This window comes from Triticum dicoccoides, chromosome 4A, assembly GCF_002162155.2.
Source record: "Triticum dicoccoides isolate Atlit2015 ecotype Zavitan chromosome 4A, WEW_v2.0, whole genome shotgun sequence".
Classification (NCBI taxonomy): domain Eukaryota; kingdom Viridiplantae; phylum Streptophyta; class Magnoliopsida; order Poales; family Poaceae; genus Triticum; species Triticum dicoccoides.
In genome coordinates, this window is record NC_041386.1 from 10,186,902 (window position 1) to 10,205,206 (window position 18,305).

General features: G+C 57.7%; 1 protein-coding gene across 1 annotated transcript; it reads right to left on the reverse strand.

The window, feature by feature from the left end:
• Positions 1-14,788: 14,788 nt before the first annotated feature.
• LOC119284591 (alanine--glyoxylate aminotransferase 2 homolog 1, mitochondrial-like) lies at positions 14,789-18,104 on the reverse strand. The gene is made up of 9 exons (XM_037563721.1): positions 17,683-18,104; positions 16,992-17,222; positions 16,708-16,878; positions 16,226-16,369; positions 15,896-16,075; positions 15,580-15,805; positions 15,346-15,459; positions 15,173-15,259; positions 14,789-15,085 (listed from the first exon to the last, which is right to left on the reverse strand). Exons 1-9 carry the CDS (start codon positions 17,923-17,925, stop codon positions 15,042-15,044), a joined length of 1,440 nt encoding a protein of 479 aa, XP_037419618.1. The 5' UTR covers positions 17,926-18,104; the 3' UTR covers positions 14,789-15,041.
• Positions 18,105-18,305: the final 201 nt, after the last annotated feature.

An 18,305-nucleotide genomic window follows, 5' to 3' on the forward strand; every position in this document is an offset into this window, starting at 1 on the left:
TCCAAATCCTACAGTCGCTCATATATGTGTCAACTATGGCTTCGATGCTATGGGGCTAGGGGAGGGGATCCTCATCTCTTGTTTGTGTGTGGGGGGGGGGGGGGGGGGGTCTTTTCGTTATTTGTGTTTTGGTAACATCATTTGAACAATGATGGTGGTGTCGTCTCGAATAGAAGTTCTCACACTCTAATCTCATCATGGTGTCGATTGGCTTGGTGTTGCCAAGGAGCCGACGTGGCTCCATGGATATCAGCGGCAGCCTTCATTAACGACCCCTCCTGTCAAGTAAGGTCACCCCCCCTGGTGTGGCTATGCTAGAGTGGTTATGTGCCTAGATAGGGCGATGCCCTCACCGAAGTGCTTGGCATGATTGGTAATCTCCGTCATTCACGGTGGTCTACTATTGTAGTGATTGAATGAGGTTTTGGTCCTCTACAGGTCTGCCATTGGAGAAGATATTGTGGTGCAACGGTATGCTATGGCTTTGGTGAAAATTTTAAGTTCGAGAGTTTTGGTTGCAATTTCCCCTTTATTTAAGGTTGTTTCTACATCTGTTGGTCTAGTTGCCCCATTTTCTAGATGTATAAGCTAGATTCGGTTACTGAATCAACATGTGGTTGGATCGTTATGAGGACAATGGTATCCCCTGATCCCCTGCCCATCTGGGGCTTGCATTTTCCTAAATTTATTTCAAGCCTTCCGCCGATGTGCCTTCAGTGGAAGGAGATTGTGGCGACTTCATCAATCTCAAGATGATGTGTTGGCTCGATCTCTCAGAGATGCTCATAGGGATAGGGTGTGTGTGCATGCATTCATGGGGTGAGTGTATGTGAGTGACTCCGATTGTACAGTGTTAAAAAAGGCTAGATTCGATTATTATTTTAACAAAAAGACCCTGTTAACGATCCTTGTTACAATCTAGTATTTCTGTTTGGATCAGTGTATTGTTTTCCTATTCTGAAAAGGAGGGTAGATTTTCCTTGCCCATTGTCGGGTGGTAGGTGCGACATATGCCAACAGGTGGCTTATCATTGTGGGAGCTAGTAAGACGTCGTTGGTGCCTGGAAACGGGATGAGGCAAAGACATGCACGCCGGCGAATCTTACCCAGCTTCGGGGCTCTCCGTGGAGATAACACCCCTACTGCTGCTCTGCGGGGTCTCCGCATGGTCACTAGATGAACAAGTAGCTACACGGTGCTCCTTGAGCTGTTTGGCGAGAGGAGGAAGAAGGGCATGGCTTGCTCTCTTCTCCTCCCTATGTGGTGTCTGAGACTAGCAGGGATTGATCTCTCTTTGCATGGATGCCCCGGGGGGTTTATATAGGCCTACCCCCCGGGGGTACCATGGTAATCCAGCTGGGCGCGGGGCCTAGCCGTCTGTGTCTACGCTCTCCGGCTTCTGCGCCGGCTGCTGGGGCCTGCCGGCTAGTGGGTCCCGCCGGCTGCCGGCTCCTTGGTCGACAGGCAGGCCCCACTGTCAGGGCCTTGTCGGCGGCTGGTTACTGTTGCTCAATCTTGGTGGCGAGGGCTTCGCCGAAGTGGGCGTGGCTACAGTGCCGCCGCCCGGTGGGCGATCACTGTAGCCCCACCGCGTCTTGTCTCCTTAATGGGGCATCTTCTTCGAGGGAGGTGGCAAGCCGCTGTGGGGAGCCGGCTCTATCTTGGGCCAACTGGGGGAGGTCTGGCCGCCTTCGGGTGTCTCTCTGCCCGAAGGGGCCCACCGCCCGTGGGCCGTACTGGTAGCCCGTAGTGGATGACATCAGGGTCAACTTGGAAACAGTGCTGCGCCGGACGGGTCATGGCCACCCGTACGGCGCACTGTGCCAGGCGTGCTCCGGGATTCGGGGGTGGCAGACTTCACTATAGCCACGCCCCGTCACATCGCCGTTATGTGGATGCAAACTTCGAGGGTACGATCTTGACCGCTTTATGGGAGCCGGCTTCTTGGAGTCGGCCTTCTCGCGGCCGGCTTCTCGGAGCCGGCCCTCCCGCGGCTTCTCTTCATGAGGGCTGAAGTCGGGCCGCCTTCCGATAGCCGGCCTGGAGACAGCCGGCAAGGGGAAGGCGGCCTTGTGTCTTGGATTCTTGAGGGCCGAATCGGCTCGTAATTTTTTCAGAAGGGCCAGGGGGAGCCGGCTAGGCTACCCATGATTATTTACTCCGACAGTAGTCCCCGAAGCTGATCGAGCTTTGAGGCTGACAAAGGGACGAGAAGCTAGGTCAGCTTCCTATCCCGAGGGGCCGGCTTTGCTCGTGTGCGCCGTCTTCGGAAAAGCTCTGTTTCTCGTAGGCGGGAACGCGGGCCACGTGGCGAGGAAATCCTGCCAACGCACACGCACTACGGGACGCCGCCGCAGGCCCGGGCCCACCACTCGCAGGCCTCGGTCCGAGCGCGGATCTTCTGCGGCCCACATGGACCGCTCGCCTTCCCGTGGCGGTTTTATTCTGCCATCAAGGCACAATAATCGCGGGACGTGGGGGAGTGGGCGCAGTTGATCCCCACGTTCCCCCACGCCGCGCCTCCTCGGCTTCGCCGCGCGGTTTATAAGTAGGAGGAGGAGGGGGAGCGGCAGAGGCTCGCGCGCTCTCCCTCACTCCACCCCTTCTCGCCCTCCTTCTTCTTCTCTTCGCCGCAGCAGCTCTTTGCCGCGCCGTTCCACCGTCGCTTCGTCTTGCTCCCCGCCGTAGCAATCCTTTGCCGCGCCGTTTCACCATCGCTTCGTCTTGCTCCCCGCCGCATCGCTCCCATGGCACTGTCAAGCTCGTGGGATGGCTCCAACGTCCACGAGGACCACGTCGAGTTCCTCCGCCGGACGCGGCGTCTGCCCGGCGAGAACCTTGTGCGGGTTCGTCAAGCATCGGCGAGGGAGATTTCGCCGGCACTGGAGGAGGGCGAGCGGGTGATCTTCCGCTCGCACTGCCTGCGCGGCTTCGGCCTCCCGGTGAGCGGATTCCTTCGAGCCTTCCTCGAGTTCTACCACCTCCAGCCGCATCACCTCACGCCCAACGCGGTGATGCTGTTGTCGGCCTTCGTCACCCTGTGCGAAGGTTTTCTTGGAGTTCTCCCCACGCTCGAGCTCTGGGGGGAGTTCTTCCAAAGCAAGCTCGGCACCGTCGTCGCGGGCGTGCCCGCCCCCTGCGGAGCCTTCATTGCCATGAGGCGGGCGAGCGAGAACAATCCGTTCCCGTCCATTCCGCTGATCCAGTCGGTGAAGTTTTGGCAGAAGTATTATTTCTACGTGAAGAACGTCGCCCAGCAAGGCGACTACGTCAACCTGCCGGCTTACGTAGCCGGCCCGCCGGCTGGGAGGCAGCCTTCGTGGAGCTACCGGGCCAGGTCGCTGTCTCAGGCCGGGAACGCAGCCGTCTCCCGGCTTCGGGTGATGATCCAGTCAGAGGGCCTGACCGGAGCCGACTTGGTGGCCGCCTTCGTGGAGCGTCGGGTTCTTCCGCTCCAAGACCGGCCTCACATGATCTGCCAAATGACCGGCCGCTTCGACCCGTGCCGGCTGAGCACTAGGGAGATGCCTCACGCAGAGGTGTCTTACATGGTGAATTATATCTCCAACTGCAAGCTCGCCGAGGATTGGCGATACGGCAAGGAGTCGTATTCCCGCGCCAACCCTTCGCCTGCCATAAGTTCTTTCTCCTTTTCTTCCTTTTTTGTATCCGGCCTCATGATAGCCGACTCTTGATCAATTGGTTTGCCTTTTGCAGAACCCTCATCTCCCGCCGACAGCCGGGGCCGCAGGGGTAGAGCGCCAGCTCCTCCCCGACCGCACGGTGGATGACGCCGATGATCCGGACCTGGGAGCGGCCGCCATGGAAGACGCCATCGTGGGGGAAGGCGACGAGGCCGGAGGCGCGGGACTCGGGGCCAGCTTGGAGGACTGGCCGGATGACGACGAGGTCGAAGTCGCCCCGCACCGCCAGCCGGCGCCTGATCATCAAGGCGCGGGCTCGTCTGCCGTGCCGGCTGCCCGCGGCGGCGCGCAGAAGCGCCGGGCCACGTCGACCTTCTTCGGCAGCCAGCCGAAAAAATCCAAGGCCTCCACGGCGGCGACCAAGCGGGATGAGGTGGCCGCGAAGGCGGCCCGCTTTTGCAAGGCGGTGAAGCAGCCGCAGGCGATCTCTGCGTAAGTCATCGAATGTCTTGCGTATATATTTTTTTGTCTTCTTCGTCCAAAACTCTTCTAAACATTTCTTTTCTTGTCGGACAGGGCGCCGCTTTCTCTCGAGCGAGGTCCTGGCGGCTCCGTAGTCGGGCCGATTGGAGGGTCCTCAAGCTCCCGCCGCGTGGATCCCCGCGTCGACCTTAAGGAGGCCACGGAGCGGAACGCGCGGGAGGCGCGGGAGGAGCGGGAGGCGGCGGAGCGAAGGACCGCCCAGGCAACGAAGGAGCAGGCCGACGCGGCGGCCAAGGCCTGGGCGAAGGCGGCAGCCGCGGAGACGGAGGCGGAGGCCTCGCACAACCGGCCTCCGCTGCTTGTTGTTCCCCTCCGCGCCATGGCCCCCGACGTTCCCATGCCCCCGTCGGAGGAGGTCGACCAAGGCCCGCTGGTGATGGAGAGGCGGGAGGAACCCGTGATCTTCATGGAGGGGGCGTCGCAGACGGCGCCGACTGGAGCAGGCCAAAGCGGCCAATCAGCTGCGGCGCCAGAGCAGTCGTCCAGGGGCGAGCCGGCGGCAGGGGCCGGCCTCGAGGTGCAGTCGGCATTGCGCCGACGCGCAGGGGGTGGTGCCTCTGCGCCGGAACCGCACCGAGCAGCGGGCGCCAGCTAGACGGCGGAGGCCCTGGAGGCGGCCAGCGTCAGCACGTCCGAGTGGACTCCCAGCGGGGGGACGGGCGAGCTGAACGCGGCGGCCCAGGAGGTCCGGAACCGACTTCAAGCTCAGGCCGCCTCACTGCAGCGATACACTCAAGAGTTTCTCTCGACACGGGCCGTCATCCGGGTGAGTCTTCTGTCCTTGGTTATTTTGCTCTTTCGATTTCTTCCGTGGGGGCGCGTCAGCGCACCCACTAGGTGTAGTCCCCGAGTTCCAAGCCGGCTTCTGCGCAGGCGGCTTGGAACTTACTAGGTTCTGACAACTTAACTTATCCTTGCCTCCTGTATAATCTTCCAGGAGTATCATAACCTTCGCGCAGCCGCCTTCAACTCCCAGGCTCAGGAGCTGGGACGGAGAACTGAGGACATGGCCAGCAGCCGGAGTGCGTGTTTGTCTCGTTCATCTCCTGTGGGGGTGCGTCAGCGCACCCACTGGGTGTAGTCCCCGAGATTCGGGCCGACTGCTGAGCAGCCGGGTCGGATCTTCCTTGATGACTTCCCCTTATTAATTTTTCCTTTGTCTTCATGCTTGTAGGAGCCAATGCCGACTTGAGGGAGCAGCTCAGCAGGGCCCAGGCCGCCCTTTGCGCCAAGGAAGCCGAGTACAGTGCCTTGGTCCTGGAGCGTGACCGCCTGGTCAAGAAGTTGGCCGACCAGGAGGAGAGCCACAAGGCGGCCCTGAAGAAGGCGCAGGACAACGAGGACGCCCTGAAGGCCGAGTTCGAGATCGAAGCGGCGGGCTGGGCTGAAGCGAAGCAGGCGCTGAGCGAGGGCTTCAGCCGTATCGAGGATCTGATCGATGGTAAGCTGCCTTCTTCACTCCCTGCTTGCCCTTTGATCCATGATTTGTGTTCTGACTTGTGCTGATTTTTATTCTCTGTGCAGACTACTTTCCCGGCTACTCCGTCTTCGCCACCCAATCCATCGAGGCCCATCGCGAGGTACGCCGGTAGGCGGGGGCTGAAATCGCGCCGGACGCGAGCCGGACGCTTGAGGAGCAGCTCTTGGCGGTCCAAGCCCGGCTGCAGCCGACTCACCGTATGCTCCGCCGCCTCCAGCGTGCCGGGGCGCAGGTGTTGGCCGCCCTCTGGCCAAGCGAGATGATTCCCCGCACCCCGAGTCGGACTTCCGACTGGCTGGAGGTGGCGGTTGGCCGCTTCGAGGCCTGGAAGGCGTCGGCAGCCCGGCTTGGAGCTGGGCAGGCGCTGGAGTTCGTCCGAGCCTGGTATCCGGGGCTGAACCTGGACCAGCTGTGCACCTGGCGGCTGGAGGCCAATGAAGAGTTGGAGGAGGTGCGGCCGGCTATCGCTCAGCGCGCTTCGACGATCGCCGAGTGTATTGACATCAGCGTCTTCGCTCCTGAGATCAATGACGACGGAGTTGCCCAGCCGGAGGAGTGGTTCGGGCTGGATCCGGCAGCGGGTGAAGACTCGGCAGAGGAGATCGCCTCCAGTGATGAAGGCGGAGACGACGAAGGAGAGGACGGCGAAGATGTTGAGCCGACTGGTGAAGCAGACAGCCAACCTCAGCCTGATCGTGCCTCCGGCAACAAGGCGCGTGCTAGCGCGCCCTCTGCGGGAGGCGGTGATCATGCCGAGGTTCGTCAGCCGGCCACTCCTCCAGCCGGCACTGCCGTCTCCACCAACCTGCCCGACTCGCCAGTCGCTCCCTTGGCTTAGTCTGTCGTCCTTGTTTTTACCTGCTTGTTGCCTTTTGAACAACTTTATTAAACTTGCGCAGTTCCACCCACTGGGGGTGTATTCGAACTATGTTGAATGCTGGCCTTTTGAAGGTCTTTTATGTAAATTTTATTGCGTGTTTGGTTTCCATTCATGTATGCTTTTTATCCTTAGGCTGTTTCCTTTGCCGTCTTCCCCTTCTGGGAAGGCAAGTACTCAAGCTTTCTTAGATTGGAGCGAGGTGAATGGAAGCCGGCCGGCCGGCTACTCTGGTAGCCGGTCGGCGGTGGGAGAAAAACCGGCTTTTGTTATATTAGTTCGTTAGTCCCTAGCCGTTTTTCGTGTGGGCACCCGTTCCTGCCCTTAACTCTTGCCAGCCGGATAGCCGGTTCTTTGAACTGCGACTTTTGGCAAGAGAAGGCTTGGGAGCCGGCACACTACTTGTCTGACTGCGGGTAGGACTTCAAATATAACTCCAGGCGGCCAGTCCCCGGGCCGACTAGTCGAACCCGGTGCCGGACGGAAAAAAGTGAATGCAATGACAAGGCCATAAGCATGATACTTTTCATTCATAGACAAAAGATGGCAGTCCCCGAGCTCTCCTCGGGGGGCCTATTGTCTCGTACTTAGTACAAAAGTTAGCGTGATACATACTGCATTTCAACTGTAAAACCTTCGGAGGAGGTTGGCGTTCCATGGTCGTTCCGACTCCTTGCCGGAGTCGACTCTCTTTCGTGCCTTCGGCTTCTGCGCGTCGATCAGGTAGTAGGAGTCATTGCCTAAGGCTCTGCTGATGATGAAGGGGCCCTCCCAAGGGGCCGAGAGCTTGTGCTGGACGGTTGTTCGCTGGATCAGCCGGAGCACACGATCGCCCTCTTGGAAGGATCTTGGCTTGACCTTCCGGCTGTGGTAGCGGCGCAGGCCCTGCTGATAGATGGCGGACCGGATGAGGGCTAATAGCCGGCCTTCTTCTAGCAGGTCGACGCCGTCTTCTCGTGCTTCCTTGGCCTCGGCTTCCGTGTACATGGTTACCCGAGGCGAGTCGAACTCGGTGTCAGTTGGGATGACCGCCTCGGCACCATATACGATGAAGAAAGGAGTGAAGCCGGTTGACTTGTTTGGTGTAGTGCGCAGACTCCAGAGGACAGCCGGCAGCTCATCGAGCCAACAGCCGGCTGAACGCTCCAGTGGTACGATCAGTCGGGGCTTGATGCTGGAAAGGATGAGGCCATTGGCTCGCTCGACCTAGCCATTTGACTGCGGGTGGGCGACGGACGCTAGGTCCAACCGGATGCCTTGCATCGCGCAGAAATGTGCCAAGGCTCCCTTGGCGAAATTCGTGCCATTGTCGGTGATGATGATATGTGGCATGCCGTACCGAGTTGTTATATCAATGATAAATGTCATGGCAGTCGGCCCATTCAGCTTCTTGATCGGCTTTGCCTCAATCCATTTGGTGAATTTGCCCACGGCAACAAGCAGATGTGTCATTCCGCCGCGCGCCGTCTTGAATGGGCCCACCATGTCCAGTCCCCAAACGGCGAAGGGCCAAGTGAGGGGAATGGTCTTGAGTGCTAAAGCTGGCATGTGTTGCTTGGAGCTGAAGAGTTGGCACCCTTTGCAATGTTTAACTAACTCCTTGGCGTCATCCAAAGCAGTCGGCCAAAAGAAACCATGGCGGAAGGCTTTGGCGACGAGTGATCTTGAGGCCGCATGGTGGCCGCATTCTCCTTGGTGGATGTCTTTGAGGATTGCAATGCCCTTCTCTTGCTCAACACATCGCTGGAGGACTCTAGTGACACTGCGCTTGACGAGTTCTCTGTTGACGATTGTGTATGCTCCGGCTCGGTGTTGGACTTGTCTTGCCTCTACTTCGTCAGCCGACAGATCTTGGTTTATTAGGAAGTTGAGGATGGATTGAGCCCATGGCGGAGCTGCGACTTCTTCTATTGCCAAAACGGCTACTACGACCAGGGCGGGCGGGCTGGGCGGTGAAATGCTGGAGTCGACCGCCGCCTGTTGTGTTGGTGTAGTCTCCGGGCCGACTACCGCAGTCCCCGAGCCGGGTGAGGCAGTCCCCAGGTCGGGCGTAACTACGGAAGTCCCCGAGCCGCCTGTTGATACCCCCTGGCCGACTATCAAAGTCCCCAGGTCACATGCTTGGTTCTTCGAGCCAGCTGCGTCGGGGTCAGGCAGCACGAAGATGGAATCGGACTATGGAGACGGCTTGATAGACGGCTTGAGGAGGCGTTGTAGAGAGACACCAGTTGGTATTGCTTGCCGAGTGGAGCCTATTCGAGCCAGGGCATCAGCTGGCTCGTTGTCGGCTCGTGGTACGTGGAGGAACTCGCATCTTTCAAAATACCCACTGATCTGCTGAACAAGGAAGCGGTAGCTTGCCATATTTGCGTCCTTGGCATCCCAATCGCCGGATGATTGCTGGACCACCAAGTCCGAGTCGCCATAACATAGGATCCGGCGAATGCCGAGTTCTTTGGCAAGCCGGAGCCCGTGTATGAGCGCCTCGTACTCGGCCACGTTGTTGGAGGCGGCAAAGTGAATTTGCAGCGTGTATCTGAGCTTGTCGCCTTTGGGAGAGGTGAGGATGACGCCGGCTCCCAAGCCGGTGCGCATCTTGGACCCATCGAAGTGCATGCGCCAATGAGTGGAGTCGGGAGCCGGCGGTAGGTACTGGGTCTCGGCCCAGTCGACGAGGAAGTCGGCCAATGCTTGGGACTTGATGGCAGTGCGAGGCTGGTAGAAGATCGTATAGGGGGCCAGCTCGATGGCCCATTTCGCCACCCGGCCGGATGCATCCCGGCTGCCTATGATCTCGGCCAGCGGGGCGGTGCATACAACCGTGATGGGATGCTCTTGGAAGTAGGGCTTCAGCTTCTTGGCGGCGAAGTACACGCCATAGCACATCTTCTGGTAGTGCGGGTAGTTCTGCTTCGAGGTAGACAGCACCTCGCTCAAATAGTACACCGGCCTCTGGACCGGCTGGGCTCGGCCTTCTTTTGGGCATTGGACTATGATGACGATGCTGACCACCCGGCTGGTTGCGGCAATGTAGAGGAGCATGGGCTCTTTCTCAGTCGGTGCCGCCAAGACAGGCGGCGTGGCCAGCATCTTCTTCAGCTCATGAAAAGCTTGATCGGCTTGGTCATTCCACTCGAAGTGGTTGGTCTTCTTCATGAGGCGGTAGAGGGGAAGAGCTTTCTCTCCGAGCCGGCTGATGAAGCGGTTCAGGGAGTCCAAGCATCCGGTAAACTTCTGGACGTCTCGAAGTTTGGTGAGAATCGCCATTCTCTCAATGGCCTTGATCTTTACTTGGTTGCATTCGATGCCGCGTTCGGAGACCAGGAAGCCTAGGAGCTGGCCGGCTGGCACTCCGAACATGCATTTCTCGGGGTTAAGCTTGATTTGGAACCGGCGTAGGTTCTCAAATGTTTCCTTGAGGTCTTCCAGCAAGGTGCCGCGCTTCTCCGTCTTCACCACAATGTCATCTACGTAGACGTGGGCATTTCTGCCGAGTTGCTTGAGGAGGCACTTCTGCATGCAACGCTGAAAAGTGGCACCGGCATTTCTCAAGCCGAATGTCATAGTCAGGTAGTAGAAGGCTCCGAATGGCGTGATGAATGCGGTCTTCAAGCGGTCTGCCGGATCTAACTTTATCTGGTGATACCCTGAGTAAGCATCCAAGAAACTCAACAGCTCGCATCCGGCCGTGGAGTCTATCACTTGGTCAATCCTTGGCAGGGCAAAGGGATCTTTGGGGCAGGCCTTGTTGAGGCTCGTGTAGTCTATACACATGCGCCACTTGTTGTTCTTCTTTAGCATGAGGACCGGGTTGGCGAGCCACTCTGGAAAGAAAACTTCCATAATGAAGCCGGCTGCCAGAAGCCGGGCTATCTCCTCTCCCACAATCCTACGTTTCTCCTCCGACAGTCGGCGGAGGGGTTGTTTGACTGGCTTTGCGTCTTCTCGGACGTGTAGTTTGTGCTCGGCGAATTCCTTCGGAACGCCCGGCATGTCCTTGGGGGACCATGCAAAGATGTCCCGATTCTCACGGAGGAAATCAGCGAGCTCGCCTTCCTATTTGTTGTTTAGGTTTGCCCCGGTGACGGCAAACCTCTCTAGGTGCTCGGGGTCAAGAGGTATCTTCTTCGTCTCCTTGGCCGGCTGGAAAGATCCTTGAGCATCATGCTCCTTGGGATCGGGGGACAAGGCCGACTGCTTGCCGGCCATGGCCACGACTCGGTCCAACATCTTCTTTTCTTCGGCAATCACAAGGGACTCGGCCAGCCGACTGCTGGCTGCTGAGCACTCAGAGGACTTCTTGTAATCGCCGGCTATGGTGATGACGCCTTTGGTGCTCGGTATCTTCATCTTGAGGTATGCATAGTGGGGAACTGCCATGAACTTGGCCAAGGCAGGTCGGCCAAGCAATGCATGGTAAGGGCTCTCCAGGTCCACCACTTCAAACCAGATCGCTTCCCGGCGGAAATGCTCCTTGTCCCCAAAAAGTACATCAATCTTGATCTTGCCAATGGGGGCGCAGGACAGGTCAGGTACGATGCCATGGAACACAGTCCGAGTAGGCATGAGTTGCTTCGTCTTGACATTCAGCTTCTCCATGGTGTCACGGTACAGGATGTTGATGCTGCTCCCGCCGTCTATCAGCACGCGGGAGAATCGGGCAGCGCGTCTATCCGTTGCAAGGGTGGCATCCAAAACCAACGCATAAGAGCCGGGAGATGGCATCACCTCTGGGTGGTCGATCCGGCTCCAGCTGATAGGTTTTTCTGACCAGTGCATGTGCTCGGCGGGGTTGGCAGCAACCATGCTGACTTCTTGGTGCTCTCGGCGTTTGCTGCGCCGGTCTTCGGATGACTTGTAAAGATGATATATGCGGCATGCTCGTCGGGGAACTCATCGTGCACGGCTCCGACTGCGGGCCGAGCGGCCGGCGGCGGCGGACCGGCAGGCGGAGGCGGTGTGAGCCCTTCACCTTTAGAGATTCGGGTGAGCCAGTGGCACTTCCGGGTCGTGTGGTTGGACGGCTTCGCGCCGCTGTGGAACTTGCACGGGGCATCGAGAGTCTGCTCGTAGGAGAAGGCCGGCTGCCAAGCCGGCTTGCCGCCCCTCTGCTTCTTGGGTGTGGGCACGCTTCGGGCTGCTAGTCTTCGACTGTGGCCACCTGCCGACTGGTGGAGGGCGGCACCGGGCCCTTGCGCTTGTGGTCGTTTTGGTGTGGGCGTCGGCCGGAGTCCCCAGCCGGCGTCTTGGGCGCCGGGTTGAGTACCTTTCCGGACGCGTCTACCTGGATTCGGTCTTCATCGAGGAGTCGGCGATGGCGTACTTGTCCGCTATGATCAGAAGCTCGTCGAGGGTAGTCGGCTCATCGCAGAGGAGCTTGTGCTTGAGGAGGGTGCCTTCTCGGCACCCGGCAGTGAAGTATTATATGGCTTGCACCTCGTGCACCCCTTCGCAAGAGTTGCGGAGCTCGGCCCAACGCGTGAGGTAGTCGCGAGTGGACTCGGCGGGGCCTTGTACGCACAAGGAGAGCTGTCTGGGCTTGGGAGCCCGCTTGTAGGTGCTGGTGAAGTTGCGGACGAAGGCTTCTGTGAAGTCTAGCCAGCTGTTGATGCTGTATGGCTTGAGGCTGTTGAGCCAGGTCCGCGCCGTGCCCTGCAGCATGAGGGGCACGTACTTCACGGCAACGCGCCCGTTGCCGCTAGCTATGCTAACCGCCATGGAGTAGTCGATCGACCAATCTTCCGGCTTCACGGAGCCGTTATACTTGGGCGTGTCTCTTGGGAGCGAGAACCCTTTGGGGAAAGGTTCATCGCGGATGCGGGGGCCGAAGCAAGGCGGGCCGACATCGTCTTCTTCTTCTAGCGCCAGGGATCGCGCCAGGCGGTCGATCCGATGGCGGGTGTCGTTCTCGCCGACTCCTTCGCGGCGACCTAGCCGGCCGCTGAGAGTCGAATGCGCAACAGGCGGCGGGGTGGGATATCTCTCTCCACGGGGCCGGGGCAGAGGCAGGTTGCCCCGCCACTCCACGGCTCGGGGGTGGCCTTCTGCGTCTCGCTCGATGGAGATTCGGGTTCGGTTTCGGTTGGCAGCCGGGTCTTTCTCGCGCCGCGCGCGGGTTTTACCCGTAGTCGGCGTCCGGGACGTCGCGCCGTGATCTCGGCGTGGGGGAGGGCTTTCCGCGCGGGCATCGGCTTCGTGCCGCTGCGCGGCTGCATTGATCAGCTGCTGGATGCGTCGGGTCAAGCGGGGGAGTTCTTCGTCCCCCAGTCCATCTAGCTCGTCTACGGCCGCCTGGGCAGCGTGCAGGTTCTCGAGTGGAGTAGCGTAGACTGGGCGGTCGAGTCCTAGCGTATCTGCGACGACAGCGCCGCGCTGTTTGACAACGCCGGCCTGGCTAGGCCCACCTGGGGGCGGCGTGCCAAAGGCGGCGCGGTCGGCCTCGCGTCGGTGGGCCTCAGCGAGGCGTCTCATGGAAACCAACTTCCGGCCCTCCGCGAGGAGGGCAAGGCGGCGAGCTTCCAGTGCTTCAGCGTCGGCATCGGCTAGGAGGGGGATGGACAAGTCGTGGACCGCCACATGCGGGGCGTCGTGGGCGCTCTCGTCAGAAGCGCCGCCGTGGCCGATGACCATCACCTCGGTGGTGACAGCGTCGCAGCCATCGGCCCGAGGAAGCGGGTCGTTGTAGATCGCGACGTTGGTGGGGAACGTGTCGGAGTCGACAGGCATCGGATCGGTGGAGCCAACCGACTCCAAGTCCACGGCAGGTTCGCCGGAGACGTGGAGCTGGCCGAGGAGGTTGACGAGGTGGTCGGTGCCCGCGTCGGAGGCGAGCTCGTCAGAGATGAGAGTCTTGTCAAGGAGATCGGCGAGGCTGCTCACCGCACAGATGTTGGTGACGCCTTGTAGCACGTCGTGGCAAGCGCCATCGGGCGTGCCGGGCTGGCTACGCTCGCGGGGGAGGAAGAGGGTTCCCGTCCAGAACAGGTCTCCGGACGGCGGTGCACCTGGCCCCATGGTGGGCGCCAAATGTCGGGTGGTAGGTGCGACATATGCCAACGGATAGCTTATCATTGTGGGAGCCAGTAAGACGTCGCCGGTGCCTGGAAACGGGATGAGGCGAAGACATGCACGCCGGCGAATCTTACCCAGCTTTGGGGCTCTCCGTGGAGATAACACCCCTACTGCTGCTCTGCGGGGTCTCCGCATGGTCACTAGATGAACAAGTAGCTACACGATACTTCTTGAGCTGTTTGGCGAGAGGAGGAAGAAGGGCACGGCTTGCTCTCTTCTCCTCCCTATGTGGTGTCTGAGACTAGCAGGGATTGATCTCTCTTTGCATGGATGCCCCAGAGGGTTTATATAGGCCTACCCCCCGGGGTACAATGGTAATCCGGCTGGGCGCGGGGCCCAGCCGTCTGTGTCTACGCTCTCCGGCTTCTGCGCCGGCTGCTGGGGCCCGCCGACTAGTGGGTCCCGCTGGCTACCGGCTCCTTGGTCGACAGGCAGGCCCCACTGTCAGGGCCTTGTCGGCGGCTGGTTACTGTTGCTCAATCTTGGTGGCGAGGGCTTCGCCGAAGTGGGCGTGGCTACAGTGCCGCCGCCCGATGGGCGATCACTGTAGCCCCACCGCGTCTTGTCTCCTTAATGGGGCGTCTTCTTCGAGGGAGGTGGCAAGCCGGCTGTGGGGAGCCGGCTCTATCTTGGGCCGACGGGGGGAGGTCTGGCCGCCTTCGGGTGTCTCTCTGCCCGAAGGGGCCCACCGCCCGTGGGCCGTACTGGTAGCCCGTCGTGGATGACATCAGGGTCAACATGGCAATAGTGCTGCGCCGGACGGGTCATGGCCACCCGTACGGCGCACTGTGCCAGGCGTGCTCCGGTATTCGGAGGTGGCAGGCTTCACTGTAGCCACGCCCCGTCACATCGCCGTTATGTGGATGCAGACTTCGAGGGTACGATCTTGACCGCTTTATGGAAGCCGGCTTCTTGGAGTCGGCCTTCTCGCGGCCGGCTTCTCGGAGCCGGCCCTCCCGCGGCTTCTCTTCATGAGGGCTGAAGTCGGGCCGCCTTCCGATAGTCGGCCTGGAGACAGCCGGCAAGGGGAAGGCGGCCCTGTGTCTTGGATTCTTGAGGGCGGAATCAGCTCGTAATTTTTTCAGAAGGGCCAGGGGGAGTTGGCTAGGCTACCCATGGTTATTTACTTCGACACCCATTGGATTTCAGATATCCCTACAGAAAAACAGCAGATAAGCCAGACAGCACATTGCGCATTTCTGATGCTTTCCTCCATTTATTCATCCCTGGGTAGGGGTTGCGTTTCACCATCACAAACATAGTCACCCGAGCACGCAGCATACATATACATGCCTTGTGTGCAAACACGCAGTGACGCAGCCCAGCGATGGGCACGTACCATGCTACCAGCACCAGGGCATCCCCATGCACTCCGCGCAGCCGCCCGGTGACGGTTCAGGGGCAGGCACAAGAACGTTCAGGGTCCTCAGAACCCTGACATCGCATAGTCCATGGCGTCCACCAAGAAATCTGCAGTAACCAGAGCTCGGTTAGTCAGTCTCTACGAGCAATGCAGAAATGTAACGGGGATCTTGTGGAGATAGCTGAGCTACTGACCTGCATCGTCCTTGGAGAAGCACATAGGTGGTTTTATCCTGAAGACGTTGCCGTGGAGACCGCCTTTGCCGACTAGAACACCAAGATCTGGTAGAACAAGAGAACTATTTTAGGGGGTTGTAGAAGAAAACATTTTGAGATCATGGAGGTAAGGAATGTGGGCTAATTATTACCCTTGAGTTTCTCAAACAGAACAGCGGTCTCAGCCTTGGCCGGTGTCTTCTCCGTCCTGTCAGTGACGAGCTCCACCCCAAGCATCAGCCCCCTTCCTCTGACATCTCCAATGACTGAGCAGAAGCAAGGCGAAGGGATGGATAATCATCGATCGGTTAGATTAACTCGAATCCAAAATCAAACAGTTGACCGAAATGGTTACTTCAAATGGACCAAAAGATGGGACATTTTACTTTCATGCTTCTGCTGAAGAGATTTCAGACGTTCCACCAAGTGAGCGCCGACATCTGCGCAATGCGCCTGCCGTTTCTCCTTGTCGAGAACCTTGAGCACAGCCAATCCACCAGCAGAACAGACAGGGTTCCCACCAAATGTGTTGAACTGGATCTTCTGAGCCATCACGCTAGCAATCTCAGGAGTTGTTACAACTGCACCGAGTGGTAGACCGTTGCCGATTCCCTAGAAATAAAGAAAAAAAATCATTAATATTGATTGATACTGTCAACATAATGAAACCTTCGAGGCAGAGTTTTTCCTGTTACCACGAACCTTTGCCATCGTTACAATGTCAGGGATGACATCCTGCGTCTGGAATCCCCAGTAGTTACTTCCAGTACGGCCAAAACCACTTTGGACTTCATCAGCTATACAGACACCACCCGCCTTCCGGACAGTATCATAGACCGACTTCAGGTATCCAGGAGCTAGTTCAATAGTACCTCCTACACCCTGCAATCATGTTCATTAATGAGAAAACTGATATATGAGTTCGGTCATCTGGATTCCCCCGTACAAGAAAAAAAACATCTGAATAAAAGCTGGATAAAACTATATTATCAGTTTTTTACAGTATAATGTACAACTTTAAATTCGTCATACTTGGAAAGTTTCTGCGATAAAACCTCCAACCCTTCCTGAACTGCCAAAATTTATGTGTTCTTCGACTTCCCTGGCATAAGCTGCAGCATCAGACCCAAAAGCTCCACGGTAAGGATCCGGATTCATGACATGATGAATCTCACCCTGCGAATGAGAAATAAATGGCCCATAAGTAAGAAACAATTTAAACAACTACAGATGGTCATATTGAAAAAATGTGCAAGAATGCACTATAGGTTCCCTCCCCTCATTTTTCACACTACATGGGCGGATTAACTAACTGAGATGAAACTCATAATGCACCCCCGACAAAAAAATAGATATCGAAATACTTTTGAGCTTCAGTGTTAATTTTAGCATTGCTAAAATGTAAATTCTAACAATATATAGGTCAATCTTTTCAAGTACATCGATTGAACTGGAAAAAAGACTTGCACTGCAAATCTGTGTCATTTTGTATCTCTTAACAATCAGACACACACCTGAGGAATCGGGTACTTCCACGTCTGCAAACCCGTGAGACCTATTGTTCCAGCACTCCCACCGTGGTATCCATTTCTCAATGCAATCATACCGAGATTCCCGCTGTACAGCCGAGCCATCAACATTGCTAGTTCATTCGCTTCGGTCCCAGAATTGACGAAGTACACAACCTGCATACCATCCCAAAATATGAGACACTCACACTCCCTTCTCGTTGTCGAGTCCATCCATGTCGTAACTTCTAGTAGCACTGGTCCACTGAAGGAAGGAAGTATTTCTTTACCTTGAGATTGCCTGGCATCTTCGAGGCAAGCGCCTCGGCAAACTCGACGATGGCATGATGCAAGTATATGGTGGTGGTGTGCTGAAGCAACTTGGTCTGCTCCTGCACGGCCTTGACAATATCAGGGTGGCAATGGCCACATGACACCGTGACGATGCCTCCGAAGCAATCGAGGTATCTCTTGCCTTGTTCGTCGTACAGGTACTGCATCTTCCCTTCGACGATGTTGAGCTGCGAATACAGATCACAACGGAATCAAGATGGTACTTTAATTTTATACTGCCATAAATATCTTCAGACATCTTGTACACTAGTATTTCACACACAGTACTATTGACTTCGATCGGGGCCTTTGGAAATTTGGCACCGATACTTATTTGGCGTTTTAGTAGGTATCACTTGATATCGATGCCTTCAAAAAATAAAATGTGTCACCTGATGTTTCACTGACATGTGGGTCCCGGGAGGGGCAGCGTGTGAGCGAGACAGTGATAGGAGTGGCAAAATATCGAACCCAATCTTACATGATGATTGATGCAGTTCATACATCATCTCCTACATCAAAATTTATTTACCCTCCTACTAATTAAGAGGATTGGTTTCGAGCACGCGAAGGCACAAATCTCGTCTTTTTCTATGCAATCGCCGCGACGAAGCAACAGAAGAATATGCATACGAGTTATGAAAGTACCGGCTTCTGGTAGTAGTAGAAGAGGGAGGGGCCAAGGAACTTCTTCCGCTTCTCGAGGATCTCGGCGCCGCCCATCCCAGCGTACGGGCTCGGCCGGTGGTCGAACGGCGGCATCTCCGGCAGAGGCCGCGGTAGGGCCTGCTCCGGCGCCGCCTCCGAGGACACCAGCCTCCGCAGCGCCTCCGCCGGCGACGGACACCGCCCGCGGCCGGCGGCCGCGCGGCGAAGCAGCGAGGAGGCCATGGCCTGAGCTGTGGTACTCTACAACCGAAGAGCGAGGGAGACGGAGCTGGATTAGCTCAGGGGTGGTTAGATGGATGAGAAGGAGACTGGAGTGTGGGATTGGCACGGGTCTGGTGGTGGTGGAGTGGAGTGGTGCCAATGCCAATGGCGGCTGGCTCTCCCGTAGCTGGCCGTGACGTGGAAAAGGTCCAGATTCCGATAGCGATGCGTGACTGAGAAACTCTCGGTGCGGGATCTGGCTCTCTGACGGGGCCTCGTGTCACTGACGTGCGGCCACGGGAGGAGGAATCGTCGTCGGGGTTCGTGAGCGGGTAGATATGTTCATGCTTGCGTGGTGACAACCATATGTGTTCATTAAACAACGCTCCGCGCGTAGCACG

Bases quoted from the DNA above. Each gene is read 5' to 3' on its own strand.
- LOC119284591 (XM_037563721.1), bottom strand. From the start codon at position 17,925: ATGGCCTCCTCGCTGCTTCGCCGCGCGGCCGCCGGCCGCGGGCGGTGT. The intron at 15,460-15,579 runs GTAAAATGTCCC...GCTTCTGCTCAG, and splicing joins TCTTCAGCAGAAGCATGAAA to TCATTGGAGATGTCAGAGGA. The intron at 15,260-15,345 runs GTAATAATTAGC...TTGTTCTACCAG, and splicing joins TCTGTTTGAGAAACTCAAGG to ATCTTGGTGTTCTAGTCGGC.